The sequence below is a fragment of the Chroicocephalus ridibundus genome, chromosome 16, assembly GCF_963924245.1.
Source record: "Chroicocephalus ridibundus chromosome 16, bChrRid1.1, whole genome shotgun sequence".
Lineage (NCBI taxonomy): Eukaryota > Metazoa > Chordata > Aves > Charadriiformes > Laridae > Chroicocephalus > Chroicocephalus ridibundus.
The window spans coordinates 3,063,293-3,084,443 of NC_086299.1; the positions used below are offsets into that span (position 1 = coordinate 3,063,293).

The 21,151-nt window shown below is 53.7% G+C and overlaps 1 protein-coding gene across 1 annotated transcript in view; it reads left to right on the top strand.

The window, feature by feature from the left end:
• The window catches only part of MEGF6 (multiple EGF like domains 6), a 109,020-nt gene that overhangs the window by 77,432 nt on the left and 10,437 nt on the right, over positions 1-21,151 (top strand). Inside the window, exons 9-25 of the mRNA XM_063353753.1 lie at positions 1,468-1,605; positions 3,595-3,717; positions 4,528-4,650; positions 5,742-5,909; positions 6,169-6,300; positions 6,415-6,543; positions 8,278-8,406; positions 8,574-8,708; positions 9,452-9,586; positions 15,982-16,107; positions 17,080-17,211; positions 17,657-17,785; positions 18,178-18,309; positions 18,679-18,807; positions 19,399-19,527; positions 20,069-20,197; positions 21,010-21,138. Of these exons, the coding sequence (XP_063209823.1) occupies positions 1,468-1,605; positions 3,595-3,717; positions 4,528-4,650; positions 5,742-5,909; positions 6,169-6,300; positions 6,415-6,543; positions 8,278-8,406; positions 8,574-8,708; positions 9,452-9,586; positions 15,982-16,107; positions 17,080-17,211; positions 17,657-17,785; positions 18,178-18,309; positions 18,679-18,807; positions 19,399-19,527; positions 20,069-20,197; positions 21,010-21,138 (2,247 nt within the window). The remainder of the gene's footprint in view (positions 1-1,467; positions 1,606-3,594; positions 3,718-4,527; positions 4,651-5,741; positions 5,910-6,168; positions 6,301-6,414; positions 6,544-8,277; positions 8,407-8,573; positions 8,709-9,451; positions 9,587-15,981; positions 16,108-17,079; positions 17,212-17,656; positions 17,786-18,177; positions 18,310-18,678; positions 18,808-19,398; positions 19,528-20,068; positions 20,198-21,009; positions 21,139-21,151) is intronic.

Below are 21,151 nucleotides of genomic sequence, written 5' to 3' on the forward strand. Positions count from 1 at the left end.
TGCAGCTCTCCCTGGGAGCCGGCCAAGGGTCTGGGGGTAAGGCTTTGCAGACCATAAATGGGTCTTGGAGGGCATCAAGCTGAGGGCAACGTGAAGAACCAGACTGATGAGACGCTATTTAAGAGCCTAAGCCTGTACACGCCTTTCTTCCTAGGAACATGGTTTATCCCACACTGCAGATCCTGTAAAAAAGTGTCCCATAGCTCAGTTTCAGGTCAACTGCACATTTACCTTCAGCTGTTGGGGTGAAGATGTACGATAGCCAGCAAGGCTTACAGAGAGTTGGATTAGGAAGCCAGGCCTATGCCTAAGAGCTCTTAGCTACCTCCTCACCTAGCACTGTGACTATGCAGCAAGGAGATTACCCTGCGCAGCTTCAGCTACTGTCCCCCAGGTGAGAAAAAGCTTAGCTCTGTTGCTGCTCAAGTCTCAGTTTTCCAGGTAAGCCCCTGGTAAGAGACGCCGGCCCTGGAGGGTCACTTGTGACAGCAGAGACAGTGGAAGCACAAGCCCCACTCATGTTCCAACGTGTCTCCTCAGTTAAGACTCATTGCCACAACCACTGACAATACCTCTGCTTTGGTGCCAACTACAGAATTAAGTAGCCTTCTTGCATGAAAGTGTTTCTCCTGCCCCTTCCAGAAGGTTTCTTTTATGCAAAACCCTGGTTCTTCTTGCATGAAAAGGAAAAAGGCAGAGGGACTATATTCATTTTGGGAAATCTGGAAGACAGTGTTCCACCATGGCACAGCTTTTGGTTTTGACAGGCGCAAATCCATTGGGAAGCATCAAGCCCCCCTTCTTTCAGCCTCTTTGGGTCTGAACACACTAAAAACTCAAAAATGTTCTTGAAGGCAGAAATTGTTTTTCTGGGGTTCGTGACTGAGTCACAACTCCATGGTACAAGTTCCTTTTAGTTTAAGAAAGCTTAATTAACTAGACTTAAGTTTACATAAACTTTGCCAAGCTAAGAAGATATATGGCTGCTATTGATGTTTGCGCCTACCATTTTTGACATGTCAGTAACTAACATTTCTAGCTGTAGGCATCTGGATGTTTCCGTCGTGAGCTGGATTCTGCTGTTCCCAATTCTAGCTGGCATCAGCACAGCTCTGTACTTGGGAAGGCTGAGCCAACTTTTGGTTGGCAGCACATACTGCAGCTTGTCAGGAACGGGAGCAGTTTTGTCTGCAGTCTGGTTCATCTCAGAGATTGTCCAGAGCCTGCTCCACCGCTCCAGCCCTCGGAGGCTACGTGGGGCGTTGCCTGGGATCCATGGGTTTATTTTTACACATCACTTCCCAGCGCAGCAGCGGCCTCTGCGCAAAACTATTTTCATCCTTTCCCCACTGCAGATCACTTCTCAGCAGGGCTGCGCACACAAAAATGCACGTGCTGGAAGCTGCTGTGGGTGCCTGCTCGGGCACAGCGCCAGGGGAAGGATCCTAACCAGTGTGCCTTTTCCAGGGATAGAAATGGAGATTGTGAACAGCTGTGAAGCCAACAATGGTGGCTGTTCCCATACGTGCCACCACACCAGCTCTGGCCCAGTCTGCACCTGTAACTTTGGCTATCGGCTTGAAGAGGACCAGAAGACGTGCACTGGTAAGGCAAGGGGAAAGGTGCAGATCCTGTTTTCACAAGCACATCTCAAGTAGTGATGAGGATCTCCCTATGTTAGTTCCTATGTGGATATGCACCACAAACAGGTTAACAAGGCTAGATGCAGATGCAAATTAGGAGCAGATGAGACATTGCTCTAATTGAGGACATCCTCAATCCTCCACTCAAGACCTACTTGGAGAGCAAATGCTGACTTCAGAACTAGTTAGTTTTGCCCTGCTGAAACTGGTCTAAGGCAGCGCTGGCAGATACAGGGACTTGCATCTCTCTAAGCCTGCGTCCAGAAGGGATGATGCTGGAAACGTACCGTCTTGCCTGTTATCTCAAAGGCAGCAGCAGTGTAATTTGAGGAAATGAGTGATGTGGGCGAGTCAGTAGCTGCAAGCCAAGTGTAGCTCAGCCCCATCCGGTTCTATAATGTATGTGTCAATGGAGAGGTGAGGGAGAAATGCTCCGCGAGCTCCCTCAGTGCTATAAAGTTGAGGCATGCACTTCGTACTGCGTTACTCCCAGCCCTTTGCAGCAAATACCCGGTCACAAACCCCCCGTAGCGCTCACTAGCCAGACACTTCCCACACCGGTGTGGGCTGTGGTTGCCTCCTGTGCTTGCCACGGGGCTGTGGCTCAGACTCCAAGGCTGGGGGGTGCTTCCATCCCTCAGGCAGCCCGAAGCTGTAAGAAACAGCTTAGAGCCTGCGGGAAGGATGGGGAGGGACTCTTTATCAGGGAGTGTAATGATAGGACCAGGGGAAACGGTTTCAAAGTGAAAGAGGGGAGATTTAGATTGGATCTCAGGAAGAAATTCTTGGCTGTGAGGGGGGTGAGCCCCTGGCCCAGGTTGCCCAGAGCAGCTGTGGCTGCCCCGTCCCTGGAGGGGTTCAAGGCCAGGTTGGACGGGGCTTGGAGCAACCTGGGCTGGTGGGAGGTGTCCCTGCCCAGGGCAGGGGGTTGGAGCTAGAGGATCTTTAAGGTCCCTTCAACGCAAACCATTCTGTGATTCTATAAAATCCTGGTGCCCTTCCTGCAGGTTAGTGGAGGGTCTGTGCCTCAGGCAGTGCGTTGAGGCACTTATACCTAAAGGCTTCTCTTTCTGTAAAACCAGCAAATAGGAGGTTTCGAGCAAAAAGTAACAGCGTTTAGTGATGCAAAACAGTACTTACACATTTCCATGCCGTGTAGAGTTGCAGTTCACATTACTCAGGAAACAATTCTTGAATTTGTTTCTTCTTTGTTCGGTACCACTTTCTTCCTGCACTTTTCAAGGAGAACGTCTGTCCAGGGCATCTGTTCGGAACAGACTCCTTAGCAGGCTGCTGCTTGTGCCAAGGGGAGCACAGAGGAGAGGAACCCAAAATCCCCAGGTCATTTGTAGCCCAGCAGTGCTATTTGTTTTCCTACCGGATACCTCCTTGGTCCAGCCTCCTCTGGTGGCGGGGGATGCTTCACAGGCCCCACTACTACACGGGCACTGCGATAGTTCACTTCATCGTGGGCAAATGAAGGCCCATAAATAGAAGGGGCTTGAAATTTAAAGTGCAGGATCTCTGCTTTCTCCCGGTTATCAGAGCCCATCCTTCAGAGACTGCGCTCTGAGGCGGTTTGAAGGAGCCATGCAGTTCTCACCCATCGACAACGGTGTTTGTAACAGGGCAAATCCAACAGCAAGAGTCAGTGTTACAGTTGGAATCACGCAGAACCTTTAAGAACAGTCTCAAACTGAAAATCACGGTTAACTTCCCACAGGCCCGTAGGATTCAGGATTCCTCTCTTGGCTGGGGAGCACGTTGCCAAGGATGATCTGTTAACATAAAGTCACTTATTTCAGAGGAAAGCAAGAACACTAGCTCAGCATTTGGCACTCAGAGCAGTCAAATCTTACCAGAACTAGTCACGGAGCAATTTTAACAAGTACTGTCACCACTGCAAATCTAGACGTGTATTAATACCCAGTGCCCTTTGTTTTTTATTTAGATATCAATGAATGTGACAATGGTTCTCACTGTTGTCAGCAAGACTGTTACAATTACCCCGGGGGCTACGAGTGTGCCTGCTACGCTGGATACAGGCTCGGCGCAGATGGCTGTGGGTGTGATGGTAAGCAGAACCATCTAGCCGGACTCCTGCAGGCAAAGCAGCCTTGCAGCACGGCAGGAGACACGCACGGAACGGGCTCCTCTCATTCTGGTTTTCTGTATTTTGTCAGCCGCCTCAGTTTACTTGCTGTTAAGGCAACGCGGCTATTTTAACCCGTGCACTAGCCCGGCACAACTGAGGAGTAGCAAGGGGGCTTTTGAACACACTGGATTCCAACCAGGATATCTCAAAGTCAGTCGGTCCAGGTCCAACTCCTCCAATTCATAGAAATAATTTTACGTTCAACCCCAGAGGACAACATTGCCCATCATTTTCACACAAGAGATACAGGCAAATAAAAACGTCTGTATAAAATACAGCCAAGACAGTGACTAACACAAGCGTTTAATAAAGAGAACAAGAAATTGTCCTACCTGGTTGCGAACAGCCAGGCGTTTCCTCCAGTTTCTCCCAGCTCATAGCAGTTCTCCTGTCAGCTCTCTGATGAGTTGTCTTCTTAGCATAAAGAATTTGGGACTTTTTTTTTTCCTCCTGATGGTTGTTCTCACTACCAAAGCTCTCCGATGAGATTTCACAGGTGAAACCCCAGGTTTACCCACCTCTTTCTACACAGTTAGTGAGACATGTGAGCTGAAACCCAGGGCTCCCTGAACCGCTTGGGCAGTCTCACTCAGTTTTTGGAGTCGGATGGCTTCCCGTGACTCCCAGAGAGGATGCCATCAGCCTGCTCCGGGGGCAGAAATGTATCTGGCCCCCTGTCCTGTACCGAGGGCCAGCTCCCGTTACGCTGGAGCATCCCGTGTTTTCTAGATGTGGATGAGTGCTCTTCCGACGGCGGTGGATGTGAACACACATGCCAGAACCAGCTGGGGTCTTTCCAGTGCGGCTGCGAGATTGGATACAAGCTGGATGAGGACCGAAGGAGCTGTGTCTGTAAGTGCATCGTCCCCGTGCTGCGGGGGTGAGGGGGGGCTGTCACTCACCCTGCTCCCCCCAGCAGAGCCAGGGCCAGCGCAGGCCACAGCTCACTAGCCCCACACACCACCTTTTTCCCCTGACAGGGCCAGTCCTATTCCAGCCTTCCCAAAGAAATCTAAGGGATTTTGGCACAGCTACACTTACAGTAGTCTGCAGCGATGACTCCACACCAACCAAAGAACCAGACCCCTTTCCACAGTCACCAGCCTCTACAGTTTTTCCCTTATAGGAAATAATGGATTTCTTCTTTTTTTTTTTTAAGCAGTATTATTTTTATCCCACCACCAAGCCCAACTATTGCCCAACTTACTCGCTTACAGGGCAGCCAACACCCCACTCGCTTCAGCCACCGGCCCCCAGCAGCGTTACCCAGGCCCCTGGAAAGGCTTTTGGAGGTCTGGACCCAGAGGAGCAGCACTCACACCCCCCTGCTCTGGCAAAACACCTGAGCCCCCTCCAGCTGGTGGCTTTTATAGGTCTGCAGCCCCTGCCCTGGCTCCCAAGTGCGCCTCTGCTCAGCTTGATTGCCCAGCGTTTAACCCTTGCCTGCCCTGCAAGGGAAGGGAACCAGCAGCTGTACCTGACAGATGCTCTTTCCAAAAGGAGATGCATTGCCTAATTTTGTTAGGTTGATGAATTTTCCAGAAAAAAACCCCACAACTTACCAGAAAACGCAAAGAAGCCGAGTGGCTCTGGTCAGAAAAACACAGAGCGAAGGTGATGGGGTGAGTGTGAGCTCAGCGACCTGAGAAGCCAGAGCTGTGTGTCAAGGTCGAGATCAAGATCAAAGCTTCTCCCATAGATTTTGAAGTCACTTAGCTGGCCCGTGCCCACTCCAACCACAACAAACAAGCAAACAAGTTGCAAAAATTTTAGAGGCGTCAGCATAGAGGTTGGTGGTGCAAACCATGCCAGATCAGATGCACCGACCCAGCACAGATATTGCTGGTTTCCCTTTCTTATTACAGAGGTTCTGTCCTGCTATTCAGCTCTTGGAGATCTTGTCTCTTTTCCCACTCTGACGTTGTCGTCTCCTGCTTCCCCAGCGATCGAGCACCCTGTGGAAGCTCTGGATGGTCAGCGCCCCGTTATCCGCCCAATCCCTCACGTGGCAATCCTGCGAGATGAATTCACCCAGCTCTTTAATGACGACTATGATGAAGAGGAGGAAGAGATGGAAGCAAGAGGAGAGCACACACTTTCAGAAAAATTTGGTGGGCATTTTGCAGCGCTGGTAAATGACGTACTTTCCTTGGAAGTCTCCAGAATTAATCGCGCATGCTGGGTTTATTTGTGTTTGGTGAGCACCAAGAGTTGTCGAGTGCCTTTTCTATGTACGCAGGACCTGTGTTACAGCACAGATGCATTTAGCTTTGCCGCAGCCCGCGTACGGCGGGTTTCCCTGCCCAAACTCTCGGAGATGCCGCGGCAGCCCTGGGGAAGGGTTTTCACGGGCAGTGCCTCTCCTTGCAGTCTGCCTGGAGCACACCTTCGGCCCTGACTGCAGCCTGACCTGCGAGGACTGCCAGAACGGGGGCATGTGCAACGCGGAGGGCACCGGCTGCGACTGTCCGGCGGGCTGGACCGGCGTCCTCTGCAACCAGAGTGAGTGATGCCGGTGGGATGAGCTCCTCTCCTCCCGGCTCGAGGATGCCGGAGGCGGCGGCGGTGCGGGGGCTGCGGCGGCCGTCTGAGCCTCTCCTCTCCCTGTCGCCCCAGCTTGCCCGGCCGGCACCTTCGGCAGGAACTGCAGCATGGCCTGTCGCTGCCAGAACGGGGGCACCTGCGACCCTGCCACCGGCGCCTGCCGCTGCCCGCCCGGCGTGGCCGGCGAGCTCTGCCAAGACGGTAAGCCCATGGCTCTCCATCGCCCTCACCATGCTGGGGGTGATCCCCAACCTTCTCGCCGCAGCCCTGGGTGGGCGGTGGGATGTCTCACCACACTGCGAAAAGGCAGGACGGCATCTCTGGGGGGCCCTGACATCGGGCACACAACACTGGGGCCTCCCTTCCACTTTCCTTTTTCTCCCCAAAACGTTTTCCTACAAGGAAACAGCCACAGTGAGTTGCGAGCGATGCTCCCGCGCCTGCAGAAGTGGCCCCTTTCTGTTTCTCTCAATGTGTTAGTAGAGCATTTGATGTAATTTGATAAATGGCTGTTACGGCCATCCCTGATGCCACTCTTTGATGTTCCAGTTGTGCTTCTCAGAAGCCTTAAAATATTTTCCATGGAATACCTGACAGCGCTGCCTTTGCAGCTGGGCACTGAAAGCATCTTTCAACCCTTTTGTTGCCCCGTCCCAGTGTGAGTGGCGCTAACACAGCCCTGCTCCATCTGACTCCGTGGATCACCTAGTCTTGTGTGGAAAAATGTCCTTTTAATAAGGAAAAGATGGTAAAGGGGATTCTTCACCCACAAAACAGTGCCGCAGGTAGTATGCCTTGTCTTTGCGCTGGAAGATCGTTGCAGTTCCTGTTTGCTGCTCAGCAGTGACATGGGCAGCCGTCTGCCACATTCAGTGGCAGACACAGAAAAGAATCTCAGAAATGGATATTCAATGGTAAATTTACAGAACTGTGGAGGTATTTTCCACTGAGGAAAAGCCAAAGCATTGGAAAGTTGTGACAACAGCAGTTACCCGAAGTACTGCAAAAGGAGGTGTCACTTGCTGTTGGTAGGTATTTGCTCTCCCAAAGAGTTGAAATCTGGGCGACATAATCTAAAAACACAGAAAGAGGGAGACGATAAGAGATTCAGACAAAATGACTTCAGAGAAATGGTTAGGAGCATCTGGGAGCTATTACTGAAGGAGGAGACCGAAGCAGAACGTAAACGAATGCAAGAGATACCCCGACCTTTTCTTTCTGTAGGAAGGAGGTGATTGAGGGGTACAGAGAAAAAAAAAGGAAGGTAAGATTAAGGTAAACAATGAAGAACTGGTCTGTTGTCCCAGGGTGGCATTTCCTCTGCTTAAACTCTCTGCGGTTCCTGTCATACGGGAGGAGGCACGTGCTGCCTGGACAGATGCTGGCTGGAGCTTTCTGCTGACACTGTCTGTCTGCCATGTGCTTCTAATATTAAGATCTTTAGCATAACAGAGAAAGAACAATAATTTTATTCTCTTGATAGTGCAAATATCACTGTTATTTATCAGTAGGAACTGCCCCATGGATTACTTTCTCTCCTATGAAAAGCTTGCCTTCTCCGAGCCCTGCAGGGTATGTCCCTCCCCAGCCAGTGTCCCCGGGCGAGGTGCGGAGCTGGTGGGCGCCCTCGGGGCTGGCGAGTGGCAGCCAGTGAAATGCACTGTGCGTGGACCGTGGATGCAGTGCCGGCGGCTGAAGCTATCCGAGTTTGAGCTGGTGTAGCGCATCTGATCGCTCCTGTCATTCCCGTATTGCGTAGAGACAAACACACGCTCCCGCTCAGGAAACAAGCCAGCCGTCCTGTCCCCACTCCCTGCATCCTTTGCCGAGGTTCATTGCTGCTCTTGGACAGCTTTGGGTTTGGTATGGTTCTCCTGTGGAAAATGACGGGCTGAAATCAGCTCATCTTCCCAGAAAATCTCTCTCTATTACTAGGGTGCCCTAAAGGATTTTTTGGGAAACAATGCAGGAAAAAGTGCAACTGTGCCAACCGGGGTCGTTGCCATCGGATTTACGGAGCCTGTCTGTGCGATCCTGGCTTATACGGACGGTACTGCCATTTAGGTACGCTTGTCCTCTGCTTTTTTATGAGGTGTATGTTATTCTTAGATCACAGCCTTTCTGGGTCCCATCCCTGGGAAGGGCCAGCGCCGGGTGGCAAAGTTTCTATCCCATGCCCTGTGTCGTTTCTGCTCGCGGGTCACTGACCGGCTCTTTCCCTCCACTTCCAGTTTGCCCCAAGTGGGCGTTTGGCCCCGGCTGCTCCGAAGAGTGCCGCTGCGAGCAGCAGAACACGCAGGACTGCGACAAGAGGGACGGCTCCTGCCGCTGCAAACCTGGCTTCCGCGGCAAGCGCTGCGAGATGGGTGAGTTGCCAAGAAGCATTCACGGAGCATCCCCGTTCTCCTCCCGCAGCCTCTTTCCCCCTAACATGTTTTATAGAATCACAGAATGGTTTGGGTTGGAAGGGACCTTAAAGATCCTCTAGTTCCAACCCCCCTGCCCTGGGCAGGGACACCTCCCACCACACCACGCTGCTCCAAGCCCCGTCCAACCTGGCCTTGAACCCCTCCAGGGATGGGGCAGCCACAGCTGCTCTGGGCAACCTGGGCCAGGGGCTCACCACCCTCGCAGCAAAGAGTTTCTTCCCCAGATCTCATCTCAATCTCCCCTCTTTCAGTGTAAAACTGTTCCCCCTCGTCCCATGGCTCCCCTCCCTGCTCCAGAGTCCCTCCCCAGCTTTCCTGGAGCCCCTTGAGGGACTGGAAGGGGCTGGAAGGTCTCCCCGGAGCCTTCTCCAGGCTGAACCCCCCCAACTCTTTTTCTTAGAGAAAAGCTCAGCTTTCCACCCTCCTAAGACAATCTGAGCTCTCGTTATTTCGATGAGGGACAAACCTTGCTGTCAGCCTCGGTAACATTAAGTCAGCACGCAGAACCTGCCCAGCCGGGTGGGAGTGCCCCTAAATGTGGACGGTGGTCCTCATCCAGCCACTGTCCCCAGCCGGTGGCTCGGGTCAGTGCCCAGCGCTGCGAGCTGGGGCTGCGCGCTCTTCCAGGGCCCATCGAGTAATGCCAGCTCTTCTTTCTTTTTAATTATGACTGCTAACAGACTGTGACCCTGGCTATTACGGGGATGGCTGCAAGAAGAAATGTAGCTGCCCTCCAGAAGTGTCTTGTGACCATGTCACCGGAGAGTGCTGGAAAGAGTGTCCCCCGGGCTACCATGGGGAGGACTGCGACCAAGGTAAGGCAGGGGCCCAGCGCCTGCTGCAAACTCACCTTCCGCACACATACAGACTTGTTCTTCACAAAACAACATGAAAGGGCCTCCTGAGTTCCTCTCGGACCCCCTCGCCCACTGCAGTTGGTGTAAGGAGTGGGAAGTTGCGATGGCTTTAGAGGACACCAGAGCTGCCATTTGCAGGGCTCCGTAACGCGCTGCAGCCTCTTCAAAGCGGGAAGCGGGATTTCTCACGCATAATGGGGCTTATTCAGAACAGGAGAACAAGGTCTCACTTTATCCTGCCGCTTGGGCATCTTTGCTTTTGTAGATGAAGGTGATAGATATCTTGTTATCTTTCCTCCCTCTTTGATGTCCTTTTACTTCCAGGCAATCCGTGCCCAGCAGAACGGTATCATATTTTCCGCTCTATTCTCTATTCCATATTGAAACTCTATTTGATCTTCAAGTGGAAAAGAAAATTTACATTAGGATTTAAACTTTTGCCTCAGTATGACCCTCCTGGAGCAGTTTTCTGCTCTTCACATAAAGGGCCAGTCGGCAGCGCGGTAACTCCTGCGCGGCTCTGGGTGTGCAGGGCGACACTCGGGCGCTGAGGGTGCAGCTTTTCAGGATCCTGGGGGATAGTTGGGGTGTCAGAGAGCGTGACTTTCCTCCAACAAAGGTGTTTTGGGTGAACCTAATGACAGTGAGTCATTGGCATGAGGTGACGATTACAAAACATGAACACAGTCCTTGGGAAACAACTTCTGCCGGCCTCGGAGCTGATCAAGGGTTGAAAAGGCAACCTCCTCCCCCTGTGAGGCTGTCTGCTTCTGAATCACGCTTCAACTGGTTGGATCCGAGAGAAAACACAAAAAGCTGAACTCGTGAAGTCCACACTTGAAGGCACACTGCATGAAGAGAAGGCACGCTGCATGAAGAGAAGATAGACTGCATGAAGGGAAGGCACACTGCATGAAGAGAAGATAGACTGCATGAAGGGAAGGCACACTGCATGAAGAGAAGATAGACTGCATGAAGAGAAGGTGCACTGCATTAAGAGAAGGCACACTGCATGAAGAGAAGGCGCACTGCATTAAGAGAAGGCGCACTGCATTAAGAGAAGGCGCACTGCATGAAGGGAAGATAGACTGCATGAAGAGAAGATACACTGCATGAAGAGAAGGCACACTGCATGAAGAGAAGATACACTGCATGAAGAGAAGATAGACTGCACGAAGCGAAGGCACACTGCACGAAGAGGCTTGCAGTGGTCAGCATCTGAATTTTCCCTCAGGCATCCCGGGAGTTTCTGCACAAACTCATGTTTAACCACGCACCCCATCCACACCCAACCCAGCAGTTACAACTATTAACCTAATTAAGCTGCTAGCACAGCGCGCGCTTATCTCGCATAACCCCACGCCCCGTAGAAGATAGCTGGTGTGCTGGTCAGAACAAAAGCTGCGGATGGCCACACAAAGGTCCAGTGCGAGCAGGCGCTGGCAGAGCCAAGGAGCGTTAGGAGGAGCGTTAGGAGGAGGGGTGCGAGCAGCATCTGCAGGCCCTGTGCCCCTGGCGGGGGTCCCACTGCCCCCCTGCGCGCCGGGACGCTGCTGCCCCCAGAGCCACGCGGCGCCTGGGCGGGCTGGGCGCTCTCCGTCGGCATATTTTTAAAAAGAATAAGAAAGGAGCTTAAGCCTGTAGGGGGGAGTCACAGGAAATAACACAAATATTTGTATAGAAATAGTAGGCTCTTGGCTGTTGTTCGGATCTGGAAATTATTAAAGGGTGAAGACAAACATCTGCCATCAATTAGCAAAGAGGAGGAATAACAAATACTCCACTGTGTCAGTTGAAGTCTACGCGCTGGTGTGCTTTTCCTCCCTGATTTGTGAATGCTGGTGTGTTCGCGTCTGCCGAAGCCTTACAAAATATTGGCTTCAAGTGAACAAAAAGGTCTGCAAGCATGGAGCTCTTCTGGGAGACTCAAATAGGATTTAAGGGCCTTCAGGTCTGAGGCCCTCAGTCAGCACGTAATTAGCTATTGCTGAGTCGTGTCACGGGGTACAAAGAGCAAAGTGAGTGCTCTGGTACCAGCAGTGCCACCCTGGCACTGGGAGCAGAGGGAAGGAAAAGCGCCTACTCCTCTCATGGATGAGGATGCTCCCCCTTTATCGCTTTACATCGATGTACCTGCTGCAAACCTTGCTGCCTCTTAAGAACCTTAAGAGGTTCTCTTAAGAGAAGAGAACCTCCTCTTAACCTCCTCTTAACCTCCTCTTAAGAGGAGCACTCCTGGACCTGGTACTGACAAACACAGAGGGATTGGTGGAGGACATTAAGGTTGGGGGCACCCTAGGTTGTAGTGATCATGAAATGATTGAGTTCAGGATCATGGGTACTATCCACAAAACAACAACAAGAAGTAAAATTACAACCTTGGATTTCAGGAGGGCTAACTTCGACCTCTTTAAGAAACTGCTTGGAGAGATCCCGTGGGCTAGGGCTCTGGAAGGCAAAGGGGCTCAAGAAAGCTGGTTGATATTCAAAGACCACTTCCTCCAAGCTCAGGATCGGTGCATCCCTAAGAGAAAGAAATCGGCCAAGGGACGCAGGAGACCTGCATGGTTGAGCAGGGAGCTTCAGAAAAAGCTCAAGTGGAAGAAGGAAGTTTATAATAAGTGGAAGAAGGGACTGACCCCTTGGGAGGATTACAAGAATGCCACCAGAGCGTGCAGGGATGAAACAAGGAAAGCCAAGGCCGCCTTGGAATTAGACCTGGCTAGGGACATCAAGCAAAACAAAAAGAGCTTCTACAAGTATATTGGAAGCAAAAGGAAGACCAGGGAAGTTGTAGGCCCACTGCTGAATGAGGCAGGAGTCATGGTGACGGAGGATGTGGAGAAGGCAGAGTTACTGAATGCCTTCTTTGCTTCGGTCTTTTCTGCTCGGCCCAGCCCTCAGGAGTCCCAGGCATTGAATAAAGTAACAGGGAAAGAAGACGACTTCCCTTGGGTTGAGGAGGAGCGAGTGAGGGACCAATTAGATCATCTAGATATTCACAAGTCCATGGGCCCTGATGGGATGCACCCGAGAGTGCTGAGGGAGCTGGCAGAAGTCATTGCTGGGCCGCTCTCCATCATCTTTGAAAAGTCCTGGAGAACAGGCGAGGTGCCTGGGGACTGGAGGAAAGCCAATGTCACTCCAGTCTTCAAGAAAGGCAAGAAGGAGGAGCCGGGGAACTACAGGCCGGTCAGCCTCACCTCCATCCCTGGAAAGATGATGGAACAGCTCGTTCTGGGTGTCATCTCAAGGCGCGTGGAGGAAAGGAAAGCTATCAGAAGTACTCAGCATGGATTCACCAGGGGGAAATCATGTCTGACTAACCTGATAGCCTTCTACGATGGCATGACTAGATGGATAGATGAGGGGAGGGCGGTAGATGTGGTCTACCTTGACTTAAGCAAGGCGTTTGACACGGTCTCCCACAGCATCCTCATAGGGAAGCTTAGGAAGTGTGGGTTAGATGAATGGACAGTGGGGTGGATAGAAAACTGGTTGAAAGATAGAGCTCAGAGGGTTGTGATTAGGGGCACAGAGTCTAGTTGGAGACCAGTGACGAGTGGTGTTCCCCAGGGGTCAGTACTGGGTCCAGTCCTGTTCAACATATTCATCAATGACCTGGATGAGGGGATAGAGTGCACCCTCAGCAAGTTTGCTGATGACACCAAGCTGGGTGGGGTGGCTGACACACCGGAAGGCTGTGCCGCCATACAGAAAGACCTGGACAGGTTGGAGATCTGGGCAGAGAGAAACCTTATGAAGTTCAACAAGGGCAAGTGTAGGGTGCTGCACCTGGGGAGGAACAACCCCATGCACCAGTACAGGTTGGGTGCTGACCTGCTGGAGAGCAGCTCTGTGGAAAGAGACCTGGGAGTCCTGGTGGACAACAGGATGACCATGAGTCAGCAATGTGCCCTTGTGGCCAAGAAGGCCAATGGCATCCTGGGGTGCATCAAGAGGAGCGTGGCCAGCAGGTCAAGGGAGGTCATCCTCCCCCTCTACTCTGCCTTGGTGAGACCGCACCTGGAGTACTGTGTCCAGTTCTGGGCTCCCCGGTTCAAGAGGGACAGGGAACTGCTGGAAAGGGTGCAGCGGAGGGCTACGAGGATGATTAGGGGACTGGAACACCTCTCTTATGAGGAAAGGCTGAGGGATTTGGGTCTCTTCAGTCTGGAAAAAAGACGTCTGAGGGGTGACCTTATCAACGCTTATAAATACTTAAAGGGTGGGTGTCAGGACGATGGGGCGAGGCTCTTTTCAGTGGTGCCCGGGGACAGGACAAGAGGCAATGGGCACAAACTGGAACATAGGAAGTTCCACCTAAACATGAGGAGGAACTTCTTTACCCTGAGGGTGGCAGAGCACTGGAACAGGCTGCCCAGAGAGGTGGTGGAGTCTCCATCTCTGGAGACATTCAAAACCCACCTGGACGTGTTCCTGTGTAACCTGCTCTAGGTGACCCTGCTCTGGCAGGGGGGTTGGACTAGATGATCTCCAGAGGTCCCTTCCAACCCTATGATTCTATGATTCTATGATTCTATGAACCTGGCTTCCGGATTCCAGAGGCTTTCAGCCAGGGCAGTAAAAAGCTCTCAGAACATCTTCTAGGACTCAAGGGATGGCACAGGTTTGGGGGCTGAGAACCCGCTGTTCTCATGCCCGTGGGATGAGCCCGTGTGTCTCGGCGGCAGAGCAAAAGCCCACCTGTCCCGCAGTGCTGCTGTGGGGCACAGCCCTGCCGTGGGGCAGAGCCCCGCCGGGGTGCAGGGGCGAGGGAGAATCGTGTTCACAGTTTGGAGACCAGTTTGGCCTTGGCTCCTGGGCATGTGACTGGTCGCTCTTGTAGGAAGAGACACTTGTTGAAAGGACAGTCACCCCCAGAGAAGCGATACTCCAACAGATGAATCAAGGTAGAGCTGGGAAGTCACAGAATCACAGAATGGCCGGGGTGGGAAGGGACCTTTGGAGGTCATCCAGTCCAACCCCCTGCCAAATCAGGGTCACCCAGAGCAGGTGGCACAGGAACATGTCCATGCAGGGTTTGAATATCTCCAGAGCAGGAGACTCCACCACGTCTCTGGGCAGCCTGTGCCAGGGCTCTGCCACCCTCAAAGAAGGTTTTCCTCATGTTGAGATGGAATTTCCTGTGTTCCAGCTTGTGCCCGTTGCCCCTTGTTCTGTCACTGAGACCCACTGAAAAGAGCCTGGCCCCATCCTCCTGACACCCACCCTTTAGATATCGATAAGCATTGATGAGATCCCCCCCTCAGTCTGCTCTTCTCCAGGCTGAACAGCCCCAGGGCTCTCAGCCTTTCCTCAGCACAGAGATGCTCCAGTCCCTTGATCGTCTTTGTAGCCCTCTGTTGGACTCCCTCCAGCAGCTCCCTGTCCTTCTTGAACTGGGGGGTCCAGAACCAGACCTGGTGCTCCAGCTGTGGCCTCACCAGGGCGGAGTAGAGGGAGAGGATGACCTCCCTCCACTTGCTGGCCACGCTCTTTTTGATGCGCTCCAGGAGGCCATTGGCCACACGGGCACATTGCTGGCTCATGGGCAACTTGGTGTCCACCAGGGCTCCCAGGTCTCTCTCTGCAGAGCTGCTCTCCAGCAGGTCAACCCCTAAATGCAAGAGGCTGCAGGTGGGGATAACAGTGCGGTCACCTCCAGGCCTGTGGTCTTCTTCTGCAGCAGGGAAACTGTTCACAGCTGGGCTTCTCTTTGCACTGGTGAGGCCTCACCTTGAGTGCTGTGTCCAGTTCTGGCCCCCCCTGTACAAGAGGGACACTGAGGTGCTGGAGCGTGTCCAGAGGAGAGCGACCAGGCTGGTGAGGGGTCTGGAGACCAGGGCATGTGAGAGGCTGAGGGAGCTGGGCATGTTTAGCTTGGAGAAGAGGAGACTGAGGGGAGACCTCATTGCCCTCTACAACTCCCTGAAAGGAGGGTGTAGAGAGGTGGGGGTTGGCCTCTTCTCCCAGGGGAATAATGACAGGACCAGAGGAAATGGTCTGAGGTTGCGGCAGGGGAGGTTTAGGTTAGATATCAGGAGGAATTACTTTACTGCAAGAGTGGTCAGGCACTGGAACAGCTGCCCAGGGAGGTGGTGGAGTCACCATCCCTAGAGGTGTTTAAGAAACGTCTAGATGTGGCACTTCAGGGCACGCTCTAGTGGCAGAGATTGTAGGTTTTTTGGTTGGATGATCTCAAAGGTCCTTTCCAACCATGAAGATTCTAATCTATGATTCTCCCCGTGGAACCGGCGGCTCCTTTGGTGTGTGGGGCTGGGGGTGGGTAACGCGCCCTTGGGAAAGGCACCTGAGGAGGGGACGGTTTTCACCCGCTGTTTTCCCCGCAGAGTGCCCGGAGGGGACGTTCGGGGCGGGCTGTCGGCAGCCCTGTCCCTGCGGGGGAGCGCCCTGCGACCGGACCTCGGGGCAGTGCCTCTGCCCGCCCGGCCGGACCGGACACGACTGCAGCCAAGGTGAGGAGGCAACAGCAGCAAGTGCGCCGAGGTAGGGAGTTAGGCGTACAGCTCTTCTTTTTCTTTTGCTAAAATTGGCTTTAAAAACATCTAGGGAAATTAGGATCAACTTCGTGGAAAATTAGGAAAAAAAACGGCTTTTGAAGGTAAGTCTTAAACAATAGCCTCAGCTAGCTCAGCCCTGGTGGTGAAGCTGAGTGAAGTACAAGTAAACATACGCGATAAAAAAGATGGAGATATTTTTGTAGAGATATTTGTAGAGATGGAGATATTTTGTTGCAGTCCGTAACATCGGAAAGGAGTCTTTCTTTACTGATGTGTATTTTTACTTGCCTCCACCATATTACTCTTTAACTGCTGGTGAACCAGAGAATCCTAAATTAAAAACTTTCACATGATTATACGGTATTGCAGCAGCTGGAAGATATTAGTCATATATATAGATGTCCTGCTCCTAATAGTGTGACTGAGCAATAAACCCACACGTGCACAGTGCTTACCATACATTTTGAACTGACTTTTTTCCAGGCGCTGGAGCAGTTAAACAAGGATTCCTGCCCCAGTTTATCAGTTCTTAGCCTTTTGCTTCTCCTTTGCAACTAGAAGCAGATCTGGGCGTGCTGACGTGCTGTCCAGTAGTGGGACAGCAGCTGCGAAGACCCTTTGCCAGCAGCAGCATTTCCTCGCAAGGAGCCCTTGCAGCTCCCCACCCGTAGATGTGAATCCAAAATTGACATGAAAGTCCTGGAGTGAGACCAGAATAGCACTTACCAGGGCTCACACGCTGTTTATAAAACAAACAAAGCAATGTTGTCCTTGCTAGTAGCCACGTATTGCCAAACAAAAGTCCATGTTTTGCATGGACACGAACGAGAAAAGGGACCCATTGACATGCAGCAGAAAGTAGAGCTGTCCCTCTCGCGCCTCGGCTGTGATCCCGATGCCGCTGTGTCCTCTCTCTCTCTGCCCCAGCTTGCCCTGACGGCCGCTGGGGACTGGGCTGCCAGGAGATCTGTCCTGAGTGTGCGAACAACGCCAGCTGCCACCCCGCCACGGGCGCCTGCCTGTGTCCCCCCGGCTACACCGGCCCCCGCTGCCAGGATGGTGAGTGCTCTCTGCCCTCGGTCCCTTGTGCCTGCAGGGCTGGGATCCAGCTGGGATGAGGGGTATTTCCTTGGACCTGGGGTACCTGCTGTAGTCAGCAGAGCATCCAGCTGTCGCCCAGGCATCACCGCGCTCGTCAGAGCAGGGCTCAGCACCGTGCACGCCGCCGGTGCCTCACACTCTGGGCTGGGTTCTTCCCTTGACATCCCTCTAGTCCTGTCCTCCCAGCGGTCGCTTTTCCCTCAGCAGAAAGGGAGGTAAATCCCCAAGGCCCTCGGCCTGTTCAGCCCAGCGCTGAGCACCCAGGCTCGGCTGAGGGGTGTCGGTGCCCACGGTGGCTCCGCAGAAGCGCCCTGCGGCACCCCTCGGGTCTGCCGGGAGGGAGGGGAGCCCTTGCTGCGGTGTGACGGCGGTGTCTGCAGTGAGCACGTGTCTGCTTTGGCAGTGTGTCCGCCCGGCTGGTTTGGCCCCGACTGCCAGCTGAGCTGCAGCTGTGGGAACGAGGGACATTGCCATCCTGTGACGGGGACATGCAGCTGCGCACCGGGCTGGACGGGGTACAACTGTCAGAGAGGTATTGCGGTGTTATCCGTCATCGCTCCCAGAAGTCACTGACCTGTGCAGAGCTGTGCTGTCATTTGCTTCATTGTCATCTTCGTGCTGTGCCTCTGCCAGAAAAATCTGTCTGGAATCCTTCGGCTTTCCCCGCTCTGTCCTGCCAGTGCCGCCGGGAGCCGCTTGCCTTTCTGTAATGGGCTCGCTTGCAAAATGAATTCCCATCAAATACGTGCTAATGTCACAGCCGCCCTCACTGTCCCACTGGGTTTTCTGGGACCCGCAGCCATGTTTGTCCTTCTGCCCGAGGGAGCGGTTGCAATCAACGGGAATAACGCCCCGTGGAGAGGGCAGCGCCAGGGAGGCTGGGCAAGGGCAGCCTCTGAGGGTCCGTTCCCCGCTGTGTTTCAGCCTGCGACGCCGGGCGCTGGGGCCCCGACTGCGCTCACACCTGCAACTGCAGCAATGGCGACGGGAGCTGCAGCGCGGTGACGGGTCAATGCGCCTGTGAGGCTGGCTACGCCGGCAGCCGCTGCGAGAGGAGTGAGTGCTGCCCGCGGGTGCCCCGCTCACCTCAGCCGAGACAGAGGGTGCAGATTTGTTTTCCAGGGGAAAGACATCGGACAGGCAGCTGGGAGCCTTCTCCCTGCAAAGGGAGTGAAGGGAGATGGGGTGCAGATTTCTCTGGCAGTGCTTCTTGGTTCAGTCGCCATGCCCTGCCATGCTGGCAGTCCCGTCCTGTCCTGAGGGTGGTTGGGTGACATGGGTACACATCTGTAAGGAGTAGGGTAGAGCCCACTAGTCATTATAAAAAAGCCAGATACCGTTGTTCCCATGCAGAGCCTTAGCGTAGCTTCCCGGGGACGCCGGGACAGGACAGGCTCCTCAGTCTGCTGTGCTTCTGCTTGCCAGAGTGCCCGGAGGGATGGTTTGGGCTGAGCTGCCGGCACAAGTGTCAGTGTGACAACGGGGCTGCCTGTGACCACGTCAGCGGGGCCTGTACCTGCAGCCCGGGCTGGCGAGGAACCTTCTGTGAGCACGGTGAGTACCTGTGCTGGGCACCCAGCGCCCGCTGCGGCTCCCACGGGCTCCTTGCCGGCAGGGTCTGCACTCCTTTGCTATCCCACTACAGCAAGGAGAATCCCTTGGGATGGTGATGGGGAAAACCGCTTGTCCGCAAGCTGCTGTGTCTCTGGTTTTAACTCTGAAGGGAAAAGGTCTAGGAAATAAAAAAGACTAACAAAGTGCAAACAGGGAGTAAATGCCCAGCTGCCTTGGTCGCTGTGTGCGTATACACCTTCCACGCAGGGTCTCGGAGCAGCCTCTCCAGGGGGTCCCTGGGTGCAGGTTCTGGCTCCTGCACCAACCTGTGTGGTGGCTTCGTGGACAGAAACCTGGTGCCATTGCTCTTCTGCTGCACCACAGCTTTGTCCTGTACCTTGAGTGTCCCCAACGGACAGGCATGCAATATTCTGCTGCCCTGCCAGGCAGAGAGCCATTAATATGTGGCTGTCACACTGGTGCAGCATTATATTGGCAAAAAAAGCCACCAAGAGGCATCTCCTCTCTGCTGGGAGATTTCCAGCTCTCTGTATAGGCATTTTGTGGGCATTTATCTTCTGTTTTCCACAGCCTGTCCTGATGGATTTTACGGACTGGAGTGCCGGGAAGTCTGCGACTGCCTGAACGGCGCCCGCTGTGACCATGTCACAGGCCAGTGCCACTGTCCCCCCGGCTGGACCGGCCCCCGCTGCAGCCAGCGTAGGTTTCACAGCAGCCTGGGGAGGGGAGGGGATGGGATGGGATGGGATGGGACGGGATGGGGCGAGGTCGGAGCAGCCCTCCATAAGGCACTCTGGAGCCCTCGCCATCTCTCGCGCTGCTCGGTCGTAGAGCCCAGAGGTTTAGGTGTCTGTTCCCCACATCCGTTTCTCTGCATGGAAGTTAATTCTGTGTGGCAGAGAAGGATTTGGTTTCAGAGAGGGACTGGGGGCTTCTGGCTAGAGCACGTTGTTGAATGTAATAAGGCCTTGGGCATCCAGCAAACAGTTTCCAAATATATAAAATGATGTAAGAGTGGCGATAACAACAGTGTCCGTGTTTGGATGCCCGCCGCCTGTAGAACACAGCTGTTATTTCCCCATAGCACCATAAAACCCAACTTACACAGCCGTCCAAAGCAGCCACACAGCAGTGTTGGTTCCTCTCCCAGACAAGTGCGTTTGGGATGGTTAGTAGGAGTCTGGCTGATGCGATTCGTACCTGCTGCCTAACAGTCATGCCTGCTTCTGCTCCCACGAAGCGTGCCAGGAGAGCAGGTACGGCGAGGACTGCAGCCAGACCTGCAACTGCTTCAACAACGCCACCTGCCACCACGTCAGTGGCCGCTGTCTCTGCGCCGCCGGGTGGACGGGACCCACGTGCCAGCAAGGTAACGCGCCTCCCGGTCACTTCCGAACCCAGGCCCTCTGCTTCCTCTGCCAGCCTGCCTTAAACGCGCCATTTCTCAGGCTGGGTCGGAGTTTTCAATGGAGTAGCGACTACAAAAAGCTGAGACAGTACGAGAGCAAAGCCAGATTGCTGTGATTGTGTGCAGCCCTTCCTCGCTTCCCGATTCATTCACAAAGAGGGAAGCCGAGAGGTTGCCTTCCCCAAGAGCACCAGGAATCGCACTGGTTTGCAGTTCCGTAGCAGCACACAGAGGAACAGCTTGATCGTGCAGTGCACTGAGCATTCAGACACCAAGTTGGTGATGTCTTTAGGCACAGCTCAGTGAAACTGGGCACATGAGAACAATTATTCGTGTGGTTAAATGGCTGGGGTTTTTTTCTCTGCCAAGCACTGGCACTGTCTGGGTCTAGGGGAGGAGGATGTTCTGCAGCTCAGGACCGAGGGCGTCAGCCGCCAGCTGAGCATCTCTCCTGGCTGCTGAACTCACACAATCTTTTTTCCTTTGTGTATTTGCCACCACCGGGGCTAAGAAGGCTCTAAAGGGATCATGCACCCAGTGCCCTGTGTCATCGCCACCTCTTACCTGAGCAGGTTGAAATACCAAACGTCCCCAGGGGGCAGCTGAGCAGCCTCAGGGTCTCGTTGGCTCCTCTCCCTGCCTCTCATTGCACGCCATAACAGCTTCATGTTATATCAGGCCGTACACTTATCGCTCTGGCAGGTGACCAGAGACGTTGTGTTTGCCCTTGGACCCGTGTTCTGACGGGGACGCTTGGCCTGCTTTTCCCGCAGCGTGCCCGCCGGGTTTCTACGGGAGGAACTGCCGCCAGCGCTGCCTCTGCCAAAACGGTGGCACGTGTGACCCTGCCACAGGGCTCTGCGCTTGCCCCGAGGGCTGGACGGGGCTGGCCTGCGAGCTGGGTGAGTACCGGTG